At 39.3% G+C, this 18,782-nt stretch overlaps 1 protein-coding gene across 7 annotated transcripts in view; it reads left to right on the plus strand.

Annotated features, from left to right (window-relative positions):
- The window catches only part of phf21ab (PHD finger protein 21Ab), a 29,768-nt gene extending 11,587 nt beyond the window's left edge, over window positions 1-18,181 (plus strand). For 2 of the 7 annotated variants that reach the window (XM_058407508.1, XM_058407507.1), the window contains 13 exons: window positions 2,164-2,331; window positions 3,053-3,307; window positions 3,926-4,018; window positions 5,096-5,380; window positions 5,579-5,683; window positions 5,785-5,836; window positions 8,060-8,139; window positions 9,065-9,125; window positions 10,113-10,288; window positions 10,894-11,049; window positions 11,475-11,550; window positions 11,985-12,088; window positions 12,896-18,181. In XM_058407508.1, the coding sequence (XP_058263491.1) occupies window positions 2,164-2,331; window positions 3,053-3,307; window positions 3,926-4,018; window positions 5,096-5,380; window positions 5,579-5,683; window positions 5,785-5,836; window positions 8,060-8,139; window positions 9,065-9,125; window positions 10,113-10,288; window positions 10,894-11,049; window positions 11,475-11,550; window positions 11,985-12,088; window positions 12,896-13,543 (2,259 nt within the window). In that variant the 3' untranslated portion in view covers window positions 13,544-18,181. Of the gene's footprint in view, window positions 1-2,163; window positions 2,332-3,052; window positions 3,308-3,925; window positions 4,019-5,095; window positions 5,381-5,578; window positions 5,684-5,784; window positions 5,837-8,059; window positions 8,140-9,064; window positions 9,126-9,948; window positions 9,972-10,112; window positions 10,289-10,893; window positions 11,050-11,474; window positions 11,551-11,984; window positions 12,089-12,895 lie in introns of all 7 variants that reach the window. The other 5 variants (XM_058407509.1, XM_058407513.1, XM_058407512.1 and 2 more) reach the window with 5 other exon arrangements.
- The last annotated feature ends 601 nt before the right edge of the window (window positions 18,182-18,782 follow it).

Below are 18,782 nucleotides of genomic sequence, written 5' to 3' on the forward strand. Positions count from 1 at the left end.
GCACTCTAAGAGTTCCAGAGTCTCAGATTCTTTTTACAAGGTTTCAGACCTTAATCAGCTCATTAGATCTGATGCATGGCAACAGCTGTCATTAGTAAATGCCAATTTCAAAGCTTTACAAATACTTTGACTCTTCAAACCTTGTGCACACACTTGCGGACACTCAACAACCCTGGGTTCCTCTAAGCAGCTGTGTGAGACTCTGAAAATGAAAGTTATTGATGCCCACAATGCAGGAGAAGGCTACAAGAAGATAGCAAAGCGTTGTCAGCTTGCAGTTTCCACAGTGAGAAATGTAATTAAGAGATGGCAGTTCAGGGGAACTGTGGAGGTCAAGATGAGATCTGGAAGACCAAGAAAACTCTCGGAGAGAACTGCTCGTATGCTGGTCAGAAAGACAAATCAAAACCCCCATTTGACTGCAAAAAACCTGCAGGAAGATTTAGCAGACTCAGGAGTGGTGGTGCACCGTTCCACTGTGCAGCGATGCTTGCACAGACAAGACCTTCATGGAAGAGTCAGCAGAAGAAAACCTTACCTGCGTCCCCATCATAAAATCCAACGTCAGAAGTATGCAACAGAACATCTACAGAAGCCTGATGCGTTTTGGAAACAAGTGCTGTGGACTGATGAAGTTAAAATAGAACTCTTTGGCCACAATCAGCAAAGGCATGTTTGGAGAAAAAAAGGAGCAGCATTTCATGAAAAGAACATCTTGCCAACTATTAAGCATGGGGGTGGATCTATCATGCTTTGGGGTTGTGTTGCAGCCAGTGGCACAGGAAACATTGCACAGGTGGAGGGAAGAATGGATTCCACTAAATACCAGCAAATTCTGGAAGCAAACATCACACCATCTGTAAAAAAGCTGAAGCTGAAAAGAGGATGGCTTCTACAAGAGGACAATGATCCTAAACATACCTCGAAATCCACTATGGAATACCTAAAGAGACGCAAGCTGAAGGTTTTGGAATGGCTATCACAGTCCCCTGATTTAAACATCATTGAAAATTTGTGGGTAGATCTTAAAAGAGCTGTGCATGCAAGACGACCAAAGAATATTACAGAACTAGAAGCCTTTTGCAAGGAAGAATGGGAGAAAATCCCAAGTACAAGAACTGAAAGACTTTTAGCTGGCTATAAAAAGCGTTTGCAAGCTGTGATATCTGCCAGAGGAGGTGTTACTAAGTACTGATTATGTAGGGTGCCCAAACTTTTGCACAGTGCCACAATAATGTTTTTATTTTTTATCTTTGTTCAATTTATGGCATAAGAAGTAACTATGCATCAATGTTTGCTGAAAATATTGTGCATTTTTTCCATTTCCAAGAGAGACTGTGTTAACATCTTTTCAATTAAAAAATCACCAAAATCTGTTATTTATCAAGGGGTGCCTAAACTTTTGCATAAGACTGTATATATGTGTATATATAATATATACATTCACACACGCGCGCACTATATACGTTATAAAATTTAAATTTCAGTTATGATATTTTTATCTTGTCAAAGAATAGAAGGTTGTTTGACCATATTGTGCAAGTTTAAAAATTTGTGTGACATGGACTTGTGTTATATGAAGTCGTCCTCCCCGTAAACTAGTGTTATATCTTGGTTTGATTTTTTTTTTTAATCTGCATTATGATCAAGTAGAATTTGATTTTATCATTTTATCTGTAACTTATCTCTCTGATTAAATTCAATAATGTAAATAGTCATACAAGATAAATGGCCTTGTTAAACTAGGAACGGTTAGCCCTTTATGTTAAAACTGTGCAAGGATGTAGAGAGTGTGTGTGTGTGTGTGTGTGTGTGTGTGTGTGTGTGTGCGCGCACACGTGCACACGCTTTCGTTTTATTCCACTCTTCTCAGAGGTGCACTTTTGCTCTAGCAGATTCTGAGGCAGTGGTGTGTGTGAGCTGAATTTTAATGTGCGTGTGTTTGTGTTGAGCGACTCTGGCAGCCTTTACTGAATAGGTTCCTCTGAAGGTGTGTAACTATTCTTCACACCTGAAGGGTCTTTCACAGTGACTGTCTCTAAGCCAAATAGAAACTGGGTTTGCAGTGCCTAAAACAACCCAGTGAATACTGTCTGTGTTATATATTTGAATAAAATAACAGCAGATGCAGTGGTACTAAAACAAAGTCTGACTCCATTCTAGAAAAAGGTGGTAGAACAGCTGAGGAAGGAGCTGTTGGTGAAGCAGGAGCCAGAGTTAAAGCTGCAGACAGTGCAGGCAGCGGCAGACGGTAAAGCTATGATACTTTCACCCTCCTGTCAGCCTCAGCAGCAGCCCACAGGGCCTCCTCATAACAAGGCAGCATCACAGGTAAAGCAGCACCTGCATCCTGGACTCCTAACCTAACCAGCTACTGAAAGTACTAGAACTTCAACTGAGCATCATCAACTGAGCTGTAGAATTCTCAAATTTGATAGATCAGAAGGCGTTAAGTAACTTTCTGTAAGAGCTTTAGCACAACTCTATTAATAGTGCTGTCTGCAACGCAAATCACAGGTTTATATTAATGTTAATATAGTAATTAATAAAGTTTTTTGTTTTTGATATCATTTTTATAGTAATAGATTATATGGTGAAACTTTCTGTAAGGGTGCATTAAACAGTTATTGAAGGAGTCTCTGGTAGCAGCCCTTTTGGTCATTTCCCAACTTTTTCTTGTCCAGTTTCTGATAAATTACATGCACTATTTCTAGCTTCTAGAACATAAGCAGTAACTGGAACTAACTTGTCTTTTTTGGGATGTGCTGTTGTACAAAAATAATCCACTTTGCCCTGGCGCAGTTAATTGGTCATAAGAGATTCCCAAAACAGCATGTCATGTTGTCTTACTTAATAATCATAGCTTATGGACTTGACTTAATCTTCAATAGCGCTACTTTGCTACTTTCCAGCTTGAATACTTGCAACTCGAGTCATGCTTTATGTATGTAGTAATCAGTTTGTGCCTGTGCATCCATTCAGTATCTAATATCAACCTCTTGTTGTTATTCCTCTCCTTGTCCTCTCAATGTTTCTCTACTTTCCACTATAGAAGACTCTGCAAGTCACACCGGTCATCACCACGAAGACTCTACCTCTAGTGCTGAAAGCTACCACCTCCACCATACCTGCTTCCATGACAACGCCACGCCCCACAGTTGCCATGGTCACTGCCATCAGCAATCCCCCCAGGCCTGCCTTGACCCCTGATTCTCGCAGTGCACCAGTGAACCTTCAGATGTCCAGCAAACTGAGCAGTCAGGACACTGAGGCTGCATCACGGGTCATGGCGAAGAATGTTATCGTAGTGAGTGCAAATTGCTGCATCATCTTTTTCTTGTCCTTTCTGTACGAGCTCCTTTAGAGTGAGGCCCTTATTTGCCACATCTCAGAGTAAAAGTGCTAATCCTGCCTCAGACCTTTCCTGTCACTCATTTAAATTTATTTGCTAGTAATATTAGAATAATAGATAAAAGAGGCGTCAAACTTTTACTCTGAGAATCTACACACAACCTTTCTCTTCTTTAGCTCATATAAGCAAGCTTTCTCAGAGACATTAATTTCAGGCTTATTCTAGTTTTCTTTTGTTTTTTAAATGGTTTCTTTAGCAGTTTGCATCTGGTCATTTAGCTCTGAAGTTCTTTCATGTATTATGGATCGAAAAGGATGTTTAATATATTTACATGCAAAACTGCATTGACTTTTTTGCTGATGTGCTCAGCTGGGGTGATTGCTTGTATGCATCTGTGATTTAAAACCAAAAACAAAAGGGGAAAAAGTTTAACATTAAAATTCAAATTCAAACTGCACATTGTATTAGTTAAGAAACTTAAAAAAAGTATTTCCTCTTATTGGTATTTTCCCCAAACAACAATAAAATAAAATCAGCATTTTGGTTGCAAATAAAGCACTGATTTTGTCACAGGTGCAGGCCAGCACCACCTCGGCTCAGCCTATCAAAGTTCCCCAGTTTGTCCCTCCTCCTAGACTGACGCCTCGACCCACCTTTCTGCCACAGGTGCGTCTCTGTAAGATCCGCCCACCCCCTTCCCTGTCCCAGTGTGTGCAGTTCAACACTGATGCCACTAGAGGAACTTTAACAACACAGAATAGGTTTAGACTCGGAGGAAGTTCATAGTTGTTGATATCTGAGTGCCACAAAATGTTGACTTTATAAGGACACTTCAAACTGAACACATACTTTAACACTTTAATCAAAACATAAGTGATATTTATTTAATTCTGTAATCATACTGAATGTGGTGTTTTATTTATAGGTCAAAAAGATGTAGAACGAAACTCTGTAGGGGTAGAATTAGGCATACATGGCTGGCTCACTGTAATGACCCTAACCGTCCTGTTTTCTAACCCAGTGCTGGCTGCGGTCATTTGTCAGTTCCATTCACCTTACTGTTTTCTGCAGCTAGTGTACCTGCCAATGTGTTGCAGTGTGTGTATCCCTGTAAGAATGTTTCTGTTGAAGCATTTCTAATGCTTTACTTATCTCCTTGTGTCGCTCTGCTGTTCGCACTCTGCCCTTTGCAATGGGTTGATTTTTTTATTTTATTTTTTTTTCTTTCCGCAATTTCTGCTGTGCTTTGGCTGTCCCTTTGCTTAACGTTTGTTTTTGATGGTTTGTTTGTTTGTTTGTTTGTTTGTTTGTTTGTTTTTTAAATCTGTTTTTTTAACTGAAAAACCCTGTAATGCTAATTGGGGCTCTGTGACTTTTTAATATTATAACAGTTTACATATTATTTAATGACCAGACAGACCAAAAAAGTGTCATAATCGCTGAAACTCATGTACCTTTTACACTGCTTGATAAATGTAACACACTTAAAATTGACCTCAGGAAATGATTAGTGTTTGTCCTGTCTGTTAGTGGAGAAGGAGGATTTCTTTTCTTTCTCACTATTGATTAAGTACTTAGCAGAGCCCTTTATTTGGCCTTACCTGGGACTAACATGTCAGCATGACGGTCTTTAAAGGCATGGGATCTTCTCAGACCCAACATATACCACAGAAATTCAGAAAAGTTGGGGGTGTAGGTGTGCGTCACAATCAGCAGTCTAACTCGACCCTCTTTATTTCTCAGGTGCGCCCAAAACCTGTCACCCCCAACAATGTGCCCATCGCCCCTGCTCCTCCTCCCCCTATGATGGCTGCTCCACAGCTGCTCCAGAGACCAGTCATGCTTACTACCAAGGCGCTCCCCGCCTCGGCAGGCCCCATCCACCAAGTGCGGATTGTTAACGGCCAGCCCTGTGCCATTCCCAAAACTGTTCCTTCTACAGGAGCCAGCACAGGTCAGGTGACAGGCATCGTAATCAGTGGCCCAATGCAGACGCTGCAGATCAGCAGCTTAAATGCAGACATAAAGGTCAGTACTGCATTTCTGGCTGCATATTGATAGCATTTTCAAACACTCTTTTGAGCAACAATAACCTCCCCTTCTTGTCCATCCAGTTTTAAGATAACTTTCAAGTGATATGTGTGTAGCTTTGAAAGTGACACATTTTTATAATATGAAGAGTGTCATTTTAATTGTAACTCATAACCCTTCCCATATTTCTGTCAGACTGTGAAATCTCAGGGGGCTTCAGAGCAGGTGCTCACAAGCTCCCCTTCTTCAGCATCTCCTCCTCTTTCTCCACCTAAAGTTAAACGAGAGGAAAATCCACAGGTAATGTGATGAGCTGATCTCTCAGACCATGGATCTGTTACATTTTGTGTGTCAGTTATTTGTTACTTATTGCTTACATGTATGATCGTTTTTCTTGGTAGAAACTTGCCTTCATGGTGTCTCTTGGGTTGGTCACGCACGACCATTTAGAAGGTAAGTTTTACCTATGACAGGATTTTTTTCCCCATGGAAGTATAGTGAGGGGAAAAAATTATTTGATCCCCTGCTGATTTTGTACGTTTGCCCACTGACAAAGAAATGATCAGTCTGTAATTTTAATGGTAGGTTTATCTGAACAGTGAGAGACAGAATAACAACAAAAAAAATTCTACAAAAAGTTCTACATTGATTTGCATTTTATTGAGTGAAATAAGTATTTGACCCCTTTGCAAAACATGACTTAGTACTTGGTGGCAAACCCTTGTTGGCAATCACAGACATCAGACATTTCTTGTAGTTGGCCACCAGGTTTGCACACATCACTCAAGGAATTTGGGCCCACTCCTCTTTGCAGATCCTCTCCAAGTCATTAAGGTTTTGTGGCTGACCCTTCAGCTCCCTCCAGAGATTTTCTATGGGATTAAGGTCTGGAGACTGGCTAGGCCACTACAGGACCTTAATGTGCTTCTTTTTGAACCACTCCTTTGTTGCCTTGGCCGTGTATTTTGGGTCATTGTCAGGCGGAAATATCCATCCACGACCCATTTTCAATGCCCTGGCTAAGGGAAGGAGGTTCTCATCCAAGATTTAATGGTACATGGGCCCGTCCATCGTCCCTTTGATGCGGTGCAGTTGTCCTGTCACCTGGGGATGGTCTTCTTGGAGTCATAGGCAGCATTCCTCCTCTTCCAAACACGGTGAGTTGAGTTGATGCCAAAGAGCTGGATTTTGGTCTCATTTGACCACAACACTTTCACCCAGTTCTCCTCTGAATCATTCAGCTGTTCACTGGCAAACTTCAGATGAGCCTGTACATGTGCTTTCTTTAGCAGGGGGACCTTGCGGGCGCTACTGGATTTCAGTCTTCCACGGCGTAGTGCGGTACCAATTGTTTTCTTGGTGACTATGGTCCCAGCTGCCTTGAGATCATTGACAAAATCCTCCAGTGTAATTCTGGGCTGATTCCTCGCCATTCTCATGATCATTGAAACTCCATGAGGGGAGATCTTGCATGGAGCCCCAGACCGAGGAAGATTGACAGTCCTTTTGTGTTTCTTCCATTTGGGAATAATCGCACCAACTGTTGTCACCTTCTCACCAAGCTGCTTTGCGATGGACTTGTAGCTCATTCCAGCCTTGTGTAGGTCTACAATCTTGTCCCTGACATCCATGGACAGCTCTTTGGTCTTGCCCATGATGGAGAGTTTGGATTCTGATTGATTGCTTCCTTCTGTGGACAGGTGTCTTTCATACAGTTAATGAGCTGAGATTAAGAGCACTCCCCGAGAGTGCTCCTACTGTAATCTCAGCTCCTTACCTGTATAAAAGACACCTGGGAGCCAGAAATCTTTCTGATTGATAGGGGATCAAATACTTATTTCACTCATTAAAATGCAAATCAATGTAGAACTTTTCTGAAATGCGTTTTTCTGGATTTTTTTTGTTGTTAATCTGTCTCTCACTGTTCAGATACACCTACCATTAAAATTACAGACTGATCATTTCTTTGTCAATGGGCAAACGTACAAAATCAACAGGGGATCAAATAATTTTTTCCCTCACTGTAGTAGTTTTACACAGGAATCTGGTAACTGTACCATTTACAGTACCTTATCTGCTTGTGCTTTCTAGCTCACAGGGCTATCTGGGCAGCATTAGTATTACAGCATGTGCTGGGGTAGTTCAATCTGTTACAGGTGCTACCTGGTGATTTATGTCCATCCATATCTGAAGTCTGTGTTTTTCTTCATCTAAAAAAAGTTTTTCTTCATCAGAATGTCAGGTTATCTTATTTTAAAAAAAATCACTTTAATAGAAGCACAGTAATTTTACCTTGGATGTTCTCTTAAGCTTAAAAAAAGGTTTTGATCTCCTGAAACTCATGCATTGTGTGTACTTGATGTATTTTTTGTGTGACAGAAGACATCCAGCACTCATGAGCAAATGAATGCTATGGGTCATTTTACTTCCCCTCTATGCTGTTTTTATCTAGAGCCAATTAGAAGAGGGGGAAAAAAGACCAAGTCTATCAAAACAAAGAGTACAGCCCCAAAGGCTGACTGAATTCGATTAGAGGCATTTCCGTGAAATGCTGATACTGTCCAACAGGTGTAATGAATCGGTTAGATACTTTTAATCGGTACATTGTTTTCGTTGAAGTATACTGTCACTGAGCCAAACACAAAGCAATTTCTCTGACATGCTTTTCAATTGCAGAGATTCAGAGCCGAAGGCAGGAACGGAAAAGGAGAACAACAGCCAATCCTGTGTACAGTGGAGCAGTATTTGAACCAGAGGTATAGATATTTTTCCTTGTAGACATATATGTACTGTATGGACCTACTATTACTGGAAACTGTCCTGCTTTGAATAAAATAAAGAATATGATAGTATGATAAAGAAAACATACTGGACATGGGTTAAAGGCAAACCAGATCCAGTTCCAGAAAAATTAAATCCAACCTCAGTCTCACAGAAAAGCCATAATATGACAGAGGTGTAAAGCATATTGCCTCTCAGTACAAGAAAAAGATTATGTTGTAGGATTTTCAAGTTTTGCATCATGACATATGAACCTGTTATGTTCCAGTACATACATACAGTGTAGAACATTTTCATGCTGGAACAGGTTTGGACCTTTTAATTCCAGTTAAGAGAAATTTGTAATATTACAGCATACCGAGAGAATCCAGACAATTGTGGACATTATGGCAACAGTTTGGGGAAGAGACAAAAGGTTCATTTATGTGTCCCCAAAATATTTGGCATGTTGTGTATCTCCTGTTATTACACTGAATTACCAGATGAGGGAGACTGGTGCATGTAAAATAGGGATGTAACAAAATACATTGTTTGGATTGAACACATAATATATACTAAATGCATACAGACAGATAAAATTGAGTTTGTGCTACTCTGTTTGTTTGTTTGTTTATGTATTAATTTATTTATGCTAGGGTTTTTTTTATTTGCTACAATTGTTTATTGCTGTTGGATTATGAGTTTTTTCTGTGTGGCAGATATCCATAGAAATGTAGATGTCTATAGAAATATATATCTAAAAAAAGTTTCATAAATATTTCAGTACGAAAGTTATTTTCCAGTGAATTAGACTTTTCTAATATAAACATTCAGAAGCACACTGCATTTTGGTCAGCCTTGATGAAGGCTTTGTTTTTTGAAGCTTCTTAAATATGTACTCTACCCAATTTGTTGTTTTAGAGGAAAAAGAGTGCTGTCACCTATCTGAATACTCCCCTCCATCAAGGAACGAGGAAGAGAGGTCAGTAACAGCTCACTGCATCACTTTTAGCTCTGAAAAACTTTTATATGATACAGCTGTTTGTTGTCTTCGTGCTTATAGTGTGTGTTGTTTCATTGGTTGTCTGCCTCCCCTGCTTTTACATGCTTCTTAACAGAGTTTGATATTGTTGACAGCCAAAACTGAATGACCTGTAAGAGTCCATGAATCCTCTTGCCGCTGCTCCTTCTGTGTATACTCTTTCCCAATCTTACAAACCTTATCTGCCTTCTTTCTTTCTTCTTTCCCTTTTTTTCTTTAATTTTGATTAGCCCACCACCAGACCTGAATAGAAACTTGTTAAACTAACATATTCCATGGAGATACAAGCTAACATTGATTATGCATTTGCCTTATATTTTTCTGCAAGTCAAACTGCTTAATCAGTGTGGAAGGATTTTGGTTTGTCATTCTGGAAGAGGTGGAAGTCACAAGAAAAAAAACACGCATTTCATTTCTTCTTATCTTTGGAGCAAACAATAAAACTTGTTCATTGGATAGAGCTGCATGATTTGATTCTTATCAATTTTGACAGTGTTCCGGAGCTCTCAAAGGAGTGAACGGTCCTTCTGTGTGTGTCCGGGCTCTTTTTCTGTGCCGCTCTTTTTGTCTTCCTCCTTCCCTCTTTCTGAATCTTGTATATGCCTCTCTTGTATTTTCTCTCTTATTCTCTGTCCATCTCTCTCTCTCACCCAATCTAACCCCCTGCATGCAGTTGTTGTCTGGTGCACTAATTGCTTTCTGGACCTCCTTTCCTTTTTTCCTTCCTTCTCTGCTTTCTTTAATTCCTTCATTTTCATGCTAGCGAACGAGGACCCCCTTTCAAAGGTATGTTGTGACCAATGTATCATCTGTTTTATTTCACCTTTGTTTTTTTGTTGTTCTTTTGTTCCCCCCCTCCTCCTCCTCCTCCTCCATCTTTTTCTGTTCTTTTTTTTTCCTTTTCTCGTCTGTCTCATTTTCGCTCAGGTCGCCCACCCAAATACAGCAGCAGTGCATCAGGGCCAGAGCTGGGCTGCCACCCCCTGCTCTCCCCATCCAGCAGTCTCCCCGCCTCCCCAGCCGCCGAGCGGCCTGAACTCGGGGGCTTCCCCCTCCCCGTCCACCCCCACTCTGTCCCTCAGCCCAGCCCCAGCTCCGGGGATGTAAGTAACCACAGAGGTTACCCAACTTTTCACTCTGGTCTAGAGTACAGTAGTGTATATCACAGACTGCCCCTACCGTACTTTTACACCTCCCCTGTTCATTATGTACTGTAGTGGAGTGGAGTGATGTGCTGAGGAGCATCCTCCACCTTGTTCCCCTCTTGGAAATACAAAAAAACAGATTGTTCTCAATGCACATTCTTATACGTGTGTTTTTGTTATTTGATTGAAAAGAAGATAGTAGCCCTTGCAATGGAATTAGTATTAATCTCCTTAATTATTAAAATATAATGATCACTTCTAAAGTGATTCACAAGGTTTGTTTTCCCAACTATTCTATCTGTTTCATTTGTCTGTAAACTTTAAATCTTTAATACACCTACTAATAGTCATTAGAATCATTTCCAACGCCTGCTTCACATATTTGATCTGAATTTATTCAAAAATGATTTGGATTTAAATACTGGATTGTAGCTTAAACTATACTTTTTAGGAATCAGCAAAGCTAGTAGTCAGCACTTTCCCTCCCTGCCCTGCCCTCTCCCCATTTGATTGGTCCGGCACAGAGGGGTGGTGGTACTGACCCGTGCCGTTCTTCCTGACAGGGAGACATCCATGAGGATTTCTGCACTGTGTGCAGGCGTAGTGGCCAGTTGCTCATGTGCGACACATGCTCACGCGTCTACCACCTCGACTGCCTGGACCCGCCCCTCAAAAATATTCCTAAAGGCATGTGGATCTGTCCCAAATGTAAAGACCAGGTAAACTACATCACTTTGCCACGAAGATCCCCAAACTCGTTAATCTGACTGCATTGAATCCTGCTAACCTCAAACTTATCAGGATTTTGAAACACATAATTACAGTAATATATATAGTCTTTGATCTAAGACCAGGCTTCTCTCTTATTGTTTCAGATACATCAATTACAGTTACATCCCCTAATCCATACCAAAAAAGCTGCTTATAAGTATTTGTAACTTTCCATGTGGTCTTATATCAAGTGTCCTTTTATTTTACTCATCATGTAAATGGAAGCTGGCATCCAGCACCCTCTCATTGAACTCCTTTCTTTGTTCATCACTACACCATTAGCAGTTGATCACTGGGGGAAAGGGGGGTTATTCTGGTGTCCCAAAAGTGTTCCTCAACACTGTGCCATTTCTAACATCATATATCTTTTCAGATACTGAAAAAAGAGGAGGCCATTCCATGGCCCGGGACCCTGGCAATTGTCCATTCCTACATTGCATATAAAGAAGGTAAAATATCTTCATGTTGATAGGGTTACGATTCAGGATGTTATGAGACATAAGCACATCTTTAGTGACTGTAGGAATGTTTTAGTCCAAATTTAGTCTACGTTTTGTTTGGTTTTCTAAAAAGGAAAGAGTGGATTTGGATTATTCCTTTGCAAGCACTCAATTTCTACTTATTTACTATATTTTACTTAATTACTACCATGTTAATACAACTGTCCTTTGGGTTTCTTTTCTGATATCTGTTTAGCTGTTTTACAATCAACAGTTAGGATGAATACTTGAGCTGTTTGTCTGTGTTTGTGCGTCATTGTGTTAAATTTGTCTAATTAAAATGTTTAAATGAAATAGCAGATGCTGTGTTAGATCTTTTAGAAGCAAGTTAGAAATTGTTCAAAATCACATATAAAAACCACAGTTTGTTTTGTGCTTGACAGCAAAAGAGGAAGAAAAGCAGAAGCTAATGAAGTGGAGTACTGAGCTCAAACTAGAACGAGAGCAACTGGAACAAAGGGTCAAGCAGCTCAGCAACTCTATAACGGTAAGTATACATAAATGGTAGACAACTTGTTTAACCCTCACCAGGCACAGATTAGACCAGTGTAGGCCTAGTTAGAAGGTAAAGCAAGATTCAAGTCTTTAATTGCTCCCAACATTAGGGTTCATTTATTAAACTTATTGTCAATGGATTTACGCATAAATCCGAGTGTTTACACAAAAGAATTTATATTCATAAAAATCACTTAATTTCAGAAAAAAAAGCTCGAGCTACATGTGTGTAAATTTATGCAGAATTACATTACCTACATTTATGTTTTATATGTGCTCATTTACTGGGTGCTCTTATCCAAAGCATCTTACAAACATTATTCTGACAAGATTAAGAATATATTGCAGCAACACATAGCAATGACAAAAGCAGATGCCAATCATCCTTAGCAGAAACTTAGAAACTTAGCAACTGTTTATTTTGCTCTTCTTTCAGTTAGTGTTGGGCAAAAAAGTCAATGGCTATACCTACAAGAGTCAAAAAACATGGGCCAGCTGTGATTACGGCATAGTTCACATAAAATGTGACATGACGGTACTGCACTTAACCAAAAAAAAGCGTGTTTCTTTGTTTTTGTCTTGTTGCTGTTATAATTATTATTACCATACAAATATTTTTTCTGGAATTCCAAGCCAATCTGTCATAACATGCTATTATAGTACTGATGCTCTGCTTCATGTGTCATTCACATAAGCCTAATGTGCCTTGTTCTCTCCTGTACACACCTGTCCAGTTTAGCCCCTCTTTTAGTAATAAATTCAAAACTAACACCATATGCTTCTTTCCTTAATGTCTAAGAAATGCATGGAGACCAAGAACAGCATCCTGGCTCGGCAGAAGGAAATGCAGGCCTCACTGGAGAAAGTGAAAAACTTGGTGCGCCTCATCCACAGTTTTAACCTTTCTCAGACTGTAGCGATTGGCACAACCCAGGAGGACAACCCTGAGGACAAGACTGATGGCTTCCAAGAGCCCAAGGGTACAGTTCTTTCATGCACCAAGTCATCAGGGTCTGAGCAGAACCCTGCCCAAGTTGGTGCGCAGGTCCCTGCTGCTGGTATGTTGCCCAAGGTGCAGCCTGAGCCTGAGGTGGGCGAGATGGCCGATTCCGCTGCCGCTGTCACTCCTGAGGCAGAGCCAAAAGAATCAGGAGTCACGCAGGCCAGTAACACAGCAGTCAGAGATGAAGTAAAGCCACTTGTGAAGCCAACAGAGGTTACAGAGGTCAAAGAGAATGGCGCAATGGACTCTCAAAGCTCTGGAGAGGTGGGAGAGTGTCCTGAGATGGTTACAAACTCTGAAAATACGACTCCCAATGCCAGCAACAGCGATGAGGAAGTCAAGATGGATGTCGAGGACCAGGACCATAGCAAGAACACCAACAGTGGAAAAATCTCACAACAGCTTTTGCCAGTGGCACTCAACAGCGTGGACATCTCCAAATGAGTCTTGTCCCAGTTGACTCAACTAAGTATACCTCTCCTTCTCCCAAACATTTAAAAACAACTTTTATCGCATCCAGCACCAGTGCACCAAGTTGCCAATCTATATATATTATACATATATATGTGCATTTTAACTACATTGTTTTCCCCCCAAAGTGTAAGGTTGAGACTGTCAAGAGTGCGTCTACATCCAAGGTGAATTAGTCATGGTTCTTGTCGATGAATACGCCCAACAAAAGTTTGTAGAAAGGTGCTTATGATACAGTGTCATACCAATTAGCGGACTGTTTTAAAATGTAAAAGAAAACATGACCGAATTGAACTGATAATGAAGGAGGAGGATAACTGAATATATCTCATCACACCAGTGTGTGCCTGCAACAGTTGCCCTTAAAAACTCATGGGGATTGTTTTAAGTTATCTTATGTTTCCTTTTCTCTGGGAAGAGGGTGGCAGGTCACACGTGTCCAAAGACTGCATGCTCTGCCCACCCTCGTTGTGTCCCCAGCCAGGTCTGAGAGGACCCTTCCTAAACCAAAAGCTTCTTGTTCTGAGCTGGGGACAAGTTGTATCAGTATTCGCCAGCGCAAGGAAGCGCCGAGGTTTCTGAAGTCACAGGCATTTGTTAGACTGAATCAGGACTATAAAATGCCAATATCTTCATCCTGTTTTCATTTCATGTGAGCTGTAGAACGTGAATGATATGGCTAAAAAGAAGTCCCATATCAAGCACGCCTCAGACTAAACAGAAGAGGATAATGTCTAGCATGGTGTGATGAGACGAAATACAACTGCATCTCTTGATAGCAGCATCTGATGAGTATGACAAAGATGATGCTCTTCTGAAGTGAGTCTTTACTGCATTCGTGTGTGGATCTGTGCAGGCTCACTGTGTTGAGGGGGGGAGGTGTCCATGTCTGAGGAGTATTTTTGTCTTTTTGTTTATAGCAAAATGTATTCAGGTCTTCCTAGTCTTCACACAAAAATAAGTGCTTTTCTGTTTCTTAAAACAGTAATTTGCTATCAGAGGTGTTAAAATGGCATCGTTTATGCAAGGAGCTCTTTGTTGCAAGCAGAAGGGCATTGCATAATGAGTGTTTTATTTTTTATTATTCTAAACTGCCAAATGTTTTTCCCCTTCTACATCCCGGATATAGATGTTAACATATTTTATGTCTAGTCTAGAAAACAGTAAATACATTACCACTTCTTTCTTCCTTCCCCTGAATCATCCTGTATGGTAAACATACATAACAATAATGCTTCACAATTTACTGTCTTAAACTTGAGGGTTTGATGTTCGAGCCAAATTTAGTAATAAGACAAAGACGGAAAACCCTGGATTTAAAGCACAAGCTTATTCAAAACAACTAAAGCAAAACACTCTGAAAGACTTAAAGTAAGGTGAAGCTTAAAACAGCTTTTAAAGGCTTATTTGTTAATTCCCATTAGGCTTGCCGTTTTGTTTTTTTTGTTGTTGTTTGGGTTTTTTTTGGTTTCATGCATGTGTAATGAATCTGTGCTGCTTGCTCACCCACAGGTGGAGGCATCTTTTGTCAGACTTTTGTACCAGTTCATTTTGAGCCTTTCTTCCCACCTTCCCTAAGACCAAAACATCAGACACACACTTGCCCAGTTACCTCTCCTACGCTGACTCTGACTCTTTCTCTTGCAGTCATTTGTACGTTGCACTGGGTTAAGTCTTAATGGTACTACACAGCTGGCACCTCAAACATGTTTACATCACCTCTTTCCAAATTTACATATCTTCATCTGTGCTATGTTGACAGATAATTAGTCTATTACTGAACAAAAAAAAATCCAACTTTATTCATTATACCATGTAAATTATATTGCACAATTACTGCTGTTTGCAGGGCAAAACAGGCCTCGTGATTTCAGACTGTTTCACTAAGATGTAACCAAACTAACGTAGAGTACTTTGTATTAGGAGGTAGACAGACAAAAAAAAGTTTTTTTCAGGCGTCATAGCTTTCATTGGAAGCATGCTGCAGTTCCTTTTGCATGACTGTGAAACACTCCCTGCATTCCTTTACACTTCTGTTACTTAGCTAGGACTAGCAAGCAGGATGATGACTACATATCTTTACTGTTATGATTATAAATCTAAATCAGATAACCTTAAAGGACATTTTATGGCCTTCTGAAACCCCTTACTGTCTAGTGCATCATGAGGGTGAGAGGGTTTTTCCCTTAAAACACCTCCATTCCTTTCTGTACAGGTACCCTAGAGTGCCTTTATTACATTCTCTCCCAATATAGTTCCTGTCCTGCGTTAGTTACAGTATATAACCACAGATCTGCCATTAACTCTCTGACACTTCAGGTGTCACCTCCTTAAAATAGAAGCACAGCCAGATTTTTTTTTATTGGGCAAAAGTAAAATCGGGTGTAATAACGTGGTGTTAAGTACGTGATCGTCTGGTTCTCTCTGGCTGTCTGTGGTTGACGTAGATGTTTCACACACTCCCTTTTAAAACAGAAGCTTAAAGAGCTTAATGTTCAGGTTAAGGAGTTGCCTTAATAGGTGTGTAAGTTTGTTTTTAAACACCCATAACAATGGTGTATTTATCATGGCAATTGCACAAGTTAAAAAAAAATTCTCCTATTGTGGCAAAATTAGTCCTTTTGTTTAGTGGTAAATTCTGACTTGTTTAAGTATGATCTTTACTGGTTTTTATTGGCGTAAGTAATTTTTTTTATGATACATTTTTTTCATAATTGTTTATGCACTTTCAGCAGTGATACCATTAGTATTAAAGGTACATAAAGGAGTTGGCTTAATATACCGAAAGAGTAGGCCATCATTTCTCAAGCCTTTCACTTCTCACTTTGTCATATTCCATACATTCTACTGCTATGTAGTGTAGAGCCCCTTTGTGAAGGTTTCGTGAATTATTTTTTATTTTTTTCTTCAATACCTGGGAATGTTTATTATCTGGTTATTAACAATTTAATACTCCTAATTATTTTTCTATTCCAGAAGTCAGTGGTGATTTATCAGGTATTCAAATTCAGCCTAGGCTTTGGCAGCTTAGGAACGATCAAAGAACACCGGCAAGCTGACTGCAAAACCACCGAAACACCACCGATCAGTTCAATAGCAAATGCCACTTTCTTATGCAAACATTTTTTTAATAGAAATGTTTCGTCGTCACTTTTAAATATGCATTTAGCTTTGAATTTAAGTTGTAGAATTTTTATGCAGAACTATTTTGTTACTTTTCATTGAACATTGCTGGCAGCGAGATTTAAAACAAAGCAAAATTTAAAAAAAAACTAAGCGGTACATGCATGCTGTGCGTTTATTATAAAGGCGTTTTATTGATGAACAAATAGACTTTTCCTTTTGGCATTTCTGGTATCTCTGGCACATGTTTAAGTAAATAATCAGTCAAACACTGTAAGGGTAATCAGAATGCCTCCAACTTTGTCATTTGTACTAATGTGGAGTATTTCATCTCATCGTCTCATGATCAGTGGACCATTATTTTTTTTTTAAATTACTTTCATATGTGTACCATGCTGAATTATATGGTTTGTTTGGGTTTTTTTTTTTCTTTGTTTGTTTGTTTGTTTGTTGTTGTTTTTTTTGGGGGGGGGGGGTCTGAAAAAGTCTCACTGGCGTAAAGTTGTAGTGTAAGAGCCCCACATTCACGTTCTATAATCAGAATACCCAAAGAGACTGCAAATGTGCATTTTGCTGCAAGGAAGCTTCTTATGTTCTATATACATATCACATCTCTTATGTCTAACAGCCTACAGCATTACATTGTAGATTTTTGCAGACTTTTGGGTTTCATTAGTCATTTGTCTGTGCACTGTAATAATCTGGGGTTTACAATATGAGAGATTGGGGACTACATTTATGCATACATGGGAACATTTTGATTACAGATTCATTCCAGCTGTACATCTCATTAACCTGCTAGATTTTAGATTCTCCATATTCACACACGTGCATTATATTCCCTCTGACATGTTAGTTTTGTTTTTTTTTTTCTTCTTTATACTTCCTCATGATTGTGGCCTTCTAGTATTTTTGATGCATTTCATTATACAGTAACTTCCCTGGTATTGTACACCTCCTGTGTCTGAGTGTGTGAGCGAGTGAGTGTACATGTGTGTCTTTTACCTCATCTGCAGTCAACTCTTAAATCGGAGTACTTTTGTTTACGCGTGCAAAAAAAAGGAAAAAAAAGGAAAAAAAAAATCTTCCACTAAAGAAACACAAGATGCATTGTAGCGATTTGAGTAATTACGAAACGTTCACCTGGTGTGCTGAACTATGTGTAAATTGTTTATTACACAATATAAATATTTGTAAAATTGTTTGTATTTTTCATAATGGTTTTAAAAAGGAGTGTGTTTATTTTTATGAATTCTTTCTGTTACAGAACTCTTGCTTTGTCTTTTTCGCCTGACATTGTGAGTGAATTGGTTGGTTCTCTTACCTCTCTCATGTATTTGAGCCTGTGCTGAGTTGTTTGTATGCAGTGTTTAGAAATACTGTAGGGAACGTGAGACAAAATTGATATTAGGAGCAACTGATCAATTTGTATTTATTTATTTTATCATTTTGTTAATAAATTTACCAAGAAACTTGGTCTGTTACATATCTTGAGTGAACTTCCAATGTTGTTTTTAATATTTTGGCATTTTATTTACCAGTTATTGCTTTGGCTTAGCCATTTTTACATTTTATTAAAAGAAGAAAAAACAACTTAGCAGCAGATATTTAAGTGTGAATTATAAGGTAAATTATTTTGGGGACAGACTTTAGAAATCATCTTTGCATCAGGCTGCATCACAACTTCTCACTGATTATTTTCCTGTAACACTGCCATGATTGTTTTATTCCTTACATTTAGGGCTTTGGGTAAAATTTTAGAGATTGTCTCTGGTGTGTTCAAAGTAAAAAGGAACTTAAGAAGGCTCTCTCTCTATTTTGTTTGTTAGTTCTAAATTAAAATAATGGAGAGAGCTGTAGAAATCATCTTTGATTCAGGCTGCATTACACACCTCCTTGATTTATTTTCCTTTTTTCCAGTAACATTACGGTTATTGTTTATTTCTTACACTGAGCAAATAGATTTGAGATCTCGGTTCTAGTGTCTTAAAAAAAGGTATTGTGTTTTAGTTAAAATATGGAAGGGGTTTGCTTAGATGTGGTTTTAGTGTTTTCTAAAGAGTGAAGTGAAATCCTGCTGAATGGACAG

Source organism: Hemibagrus wyckioides, linkage group LG14 (assembly GCF_019097595.1).
Source record: "Hemibagrus wyckioides isolate EC202008001 linkage group LG14, SWU_Hwy_1.0, whole genome shotgun sequence".
NCBI classification, from domain to species: domain Eukaryota; kingdom Metazoa; phylum Chordata; class Actinopteri; order Siluriformes; family Bagridae; genus Hemibagrus; species Hemibagrus wyckioides.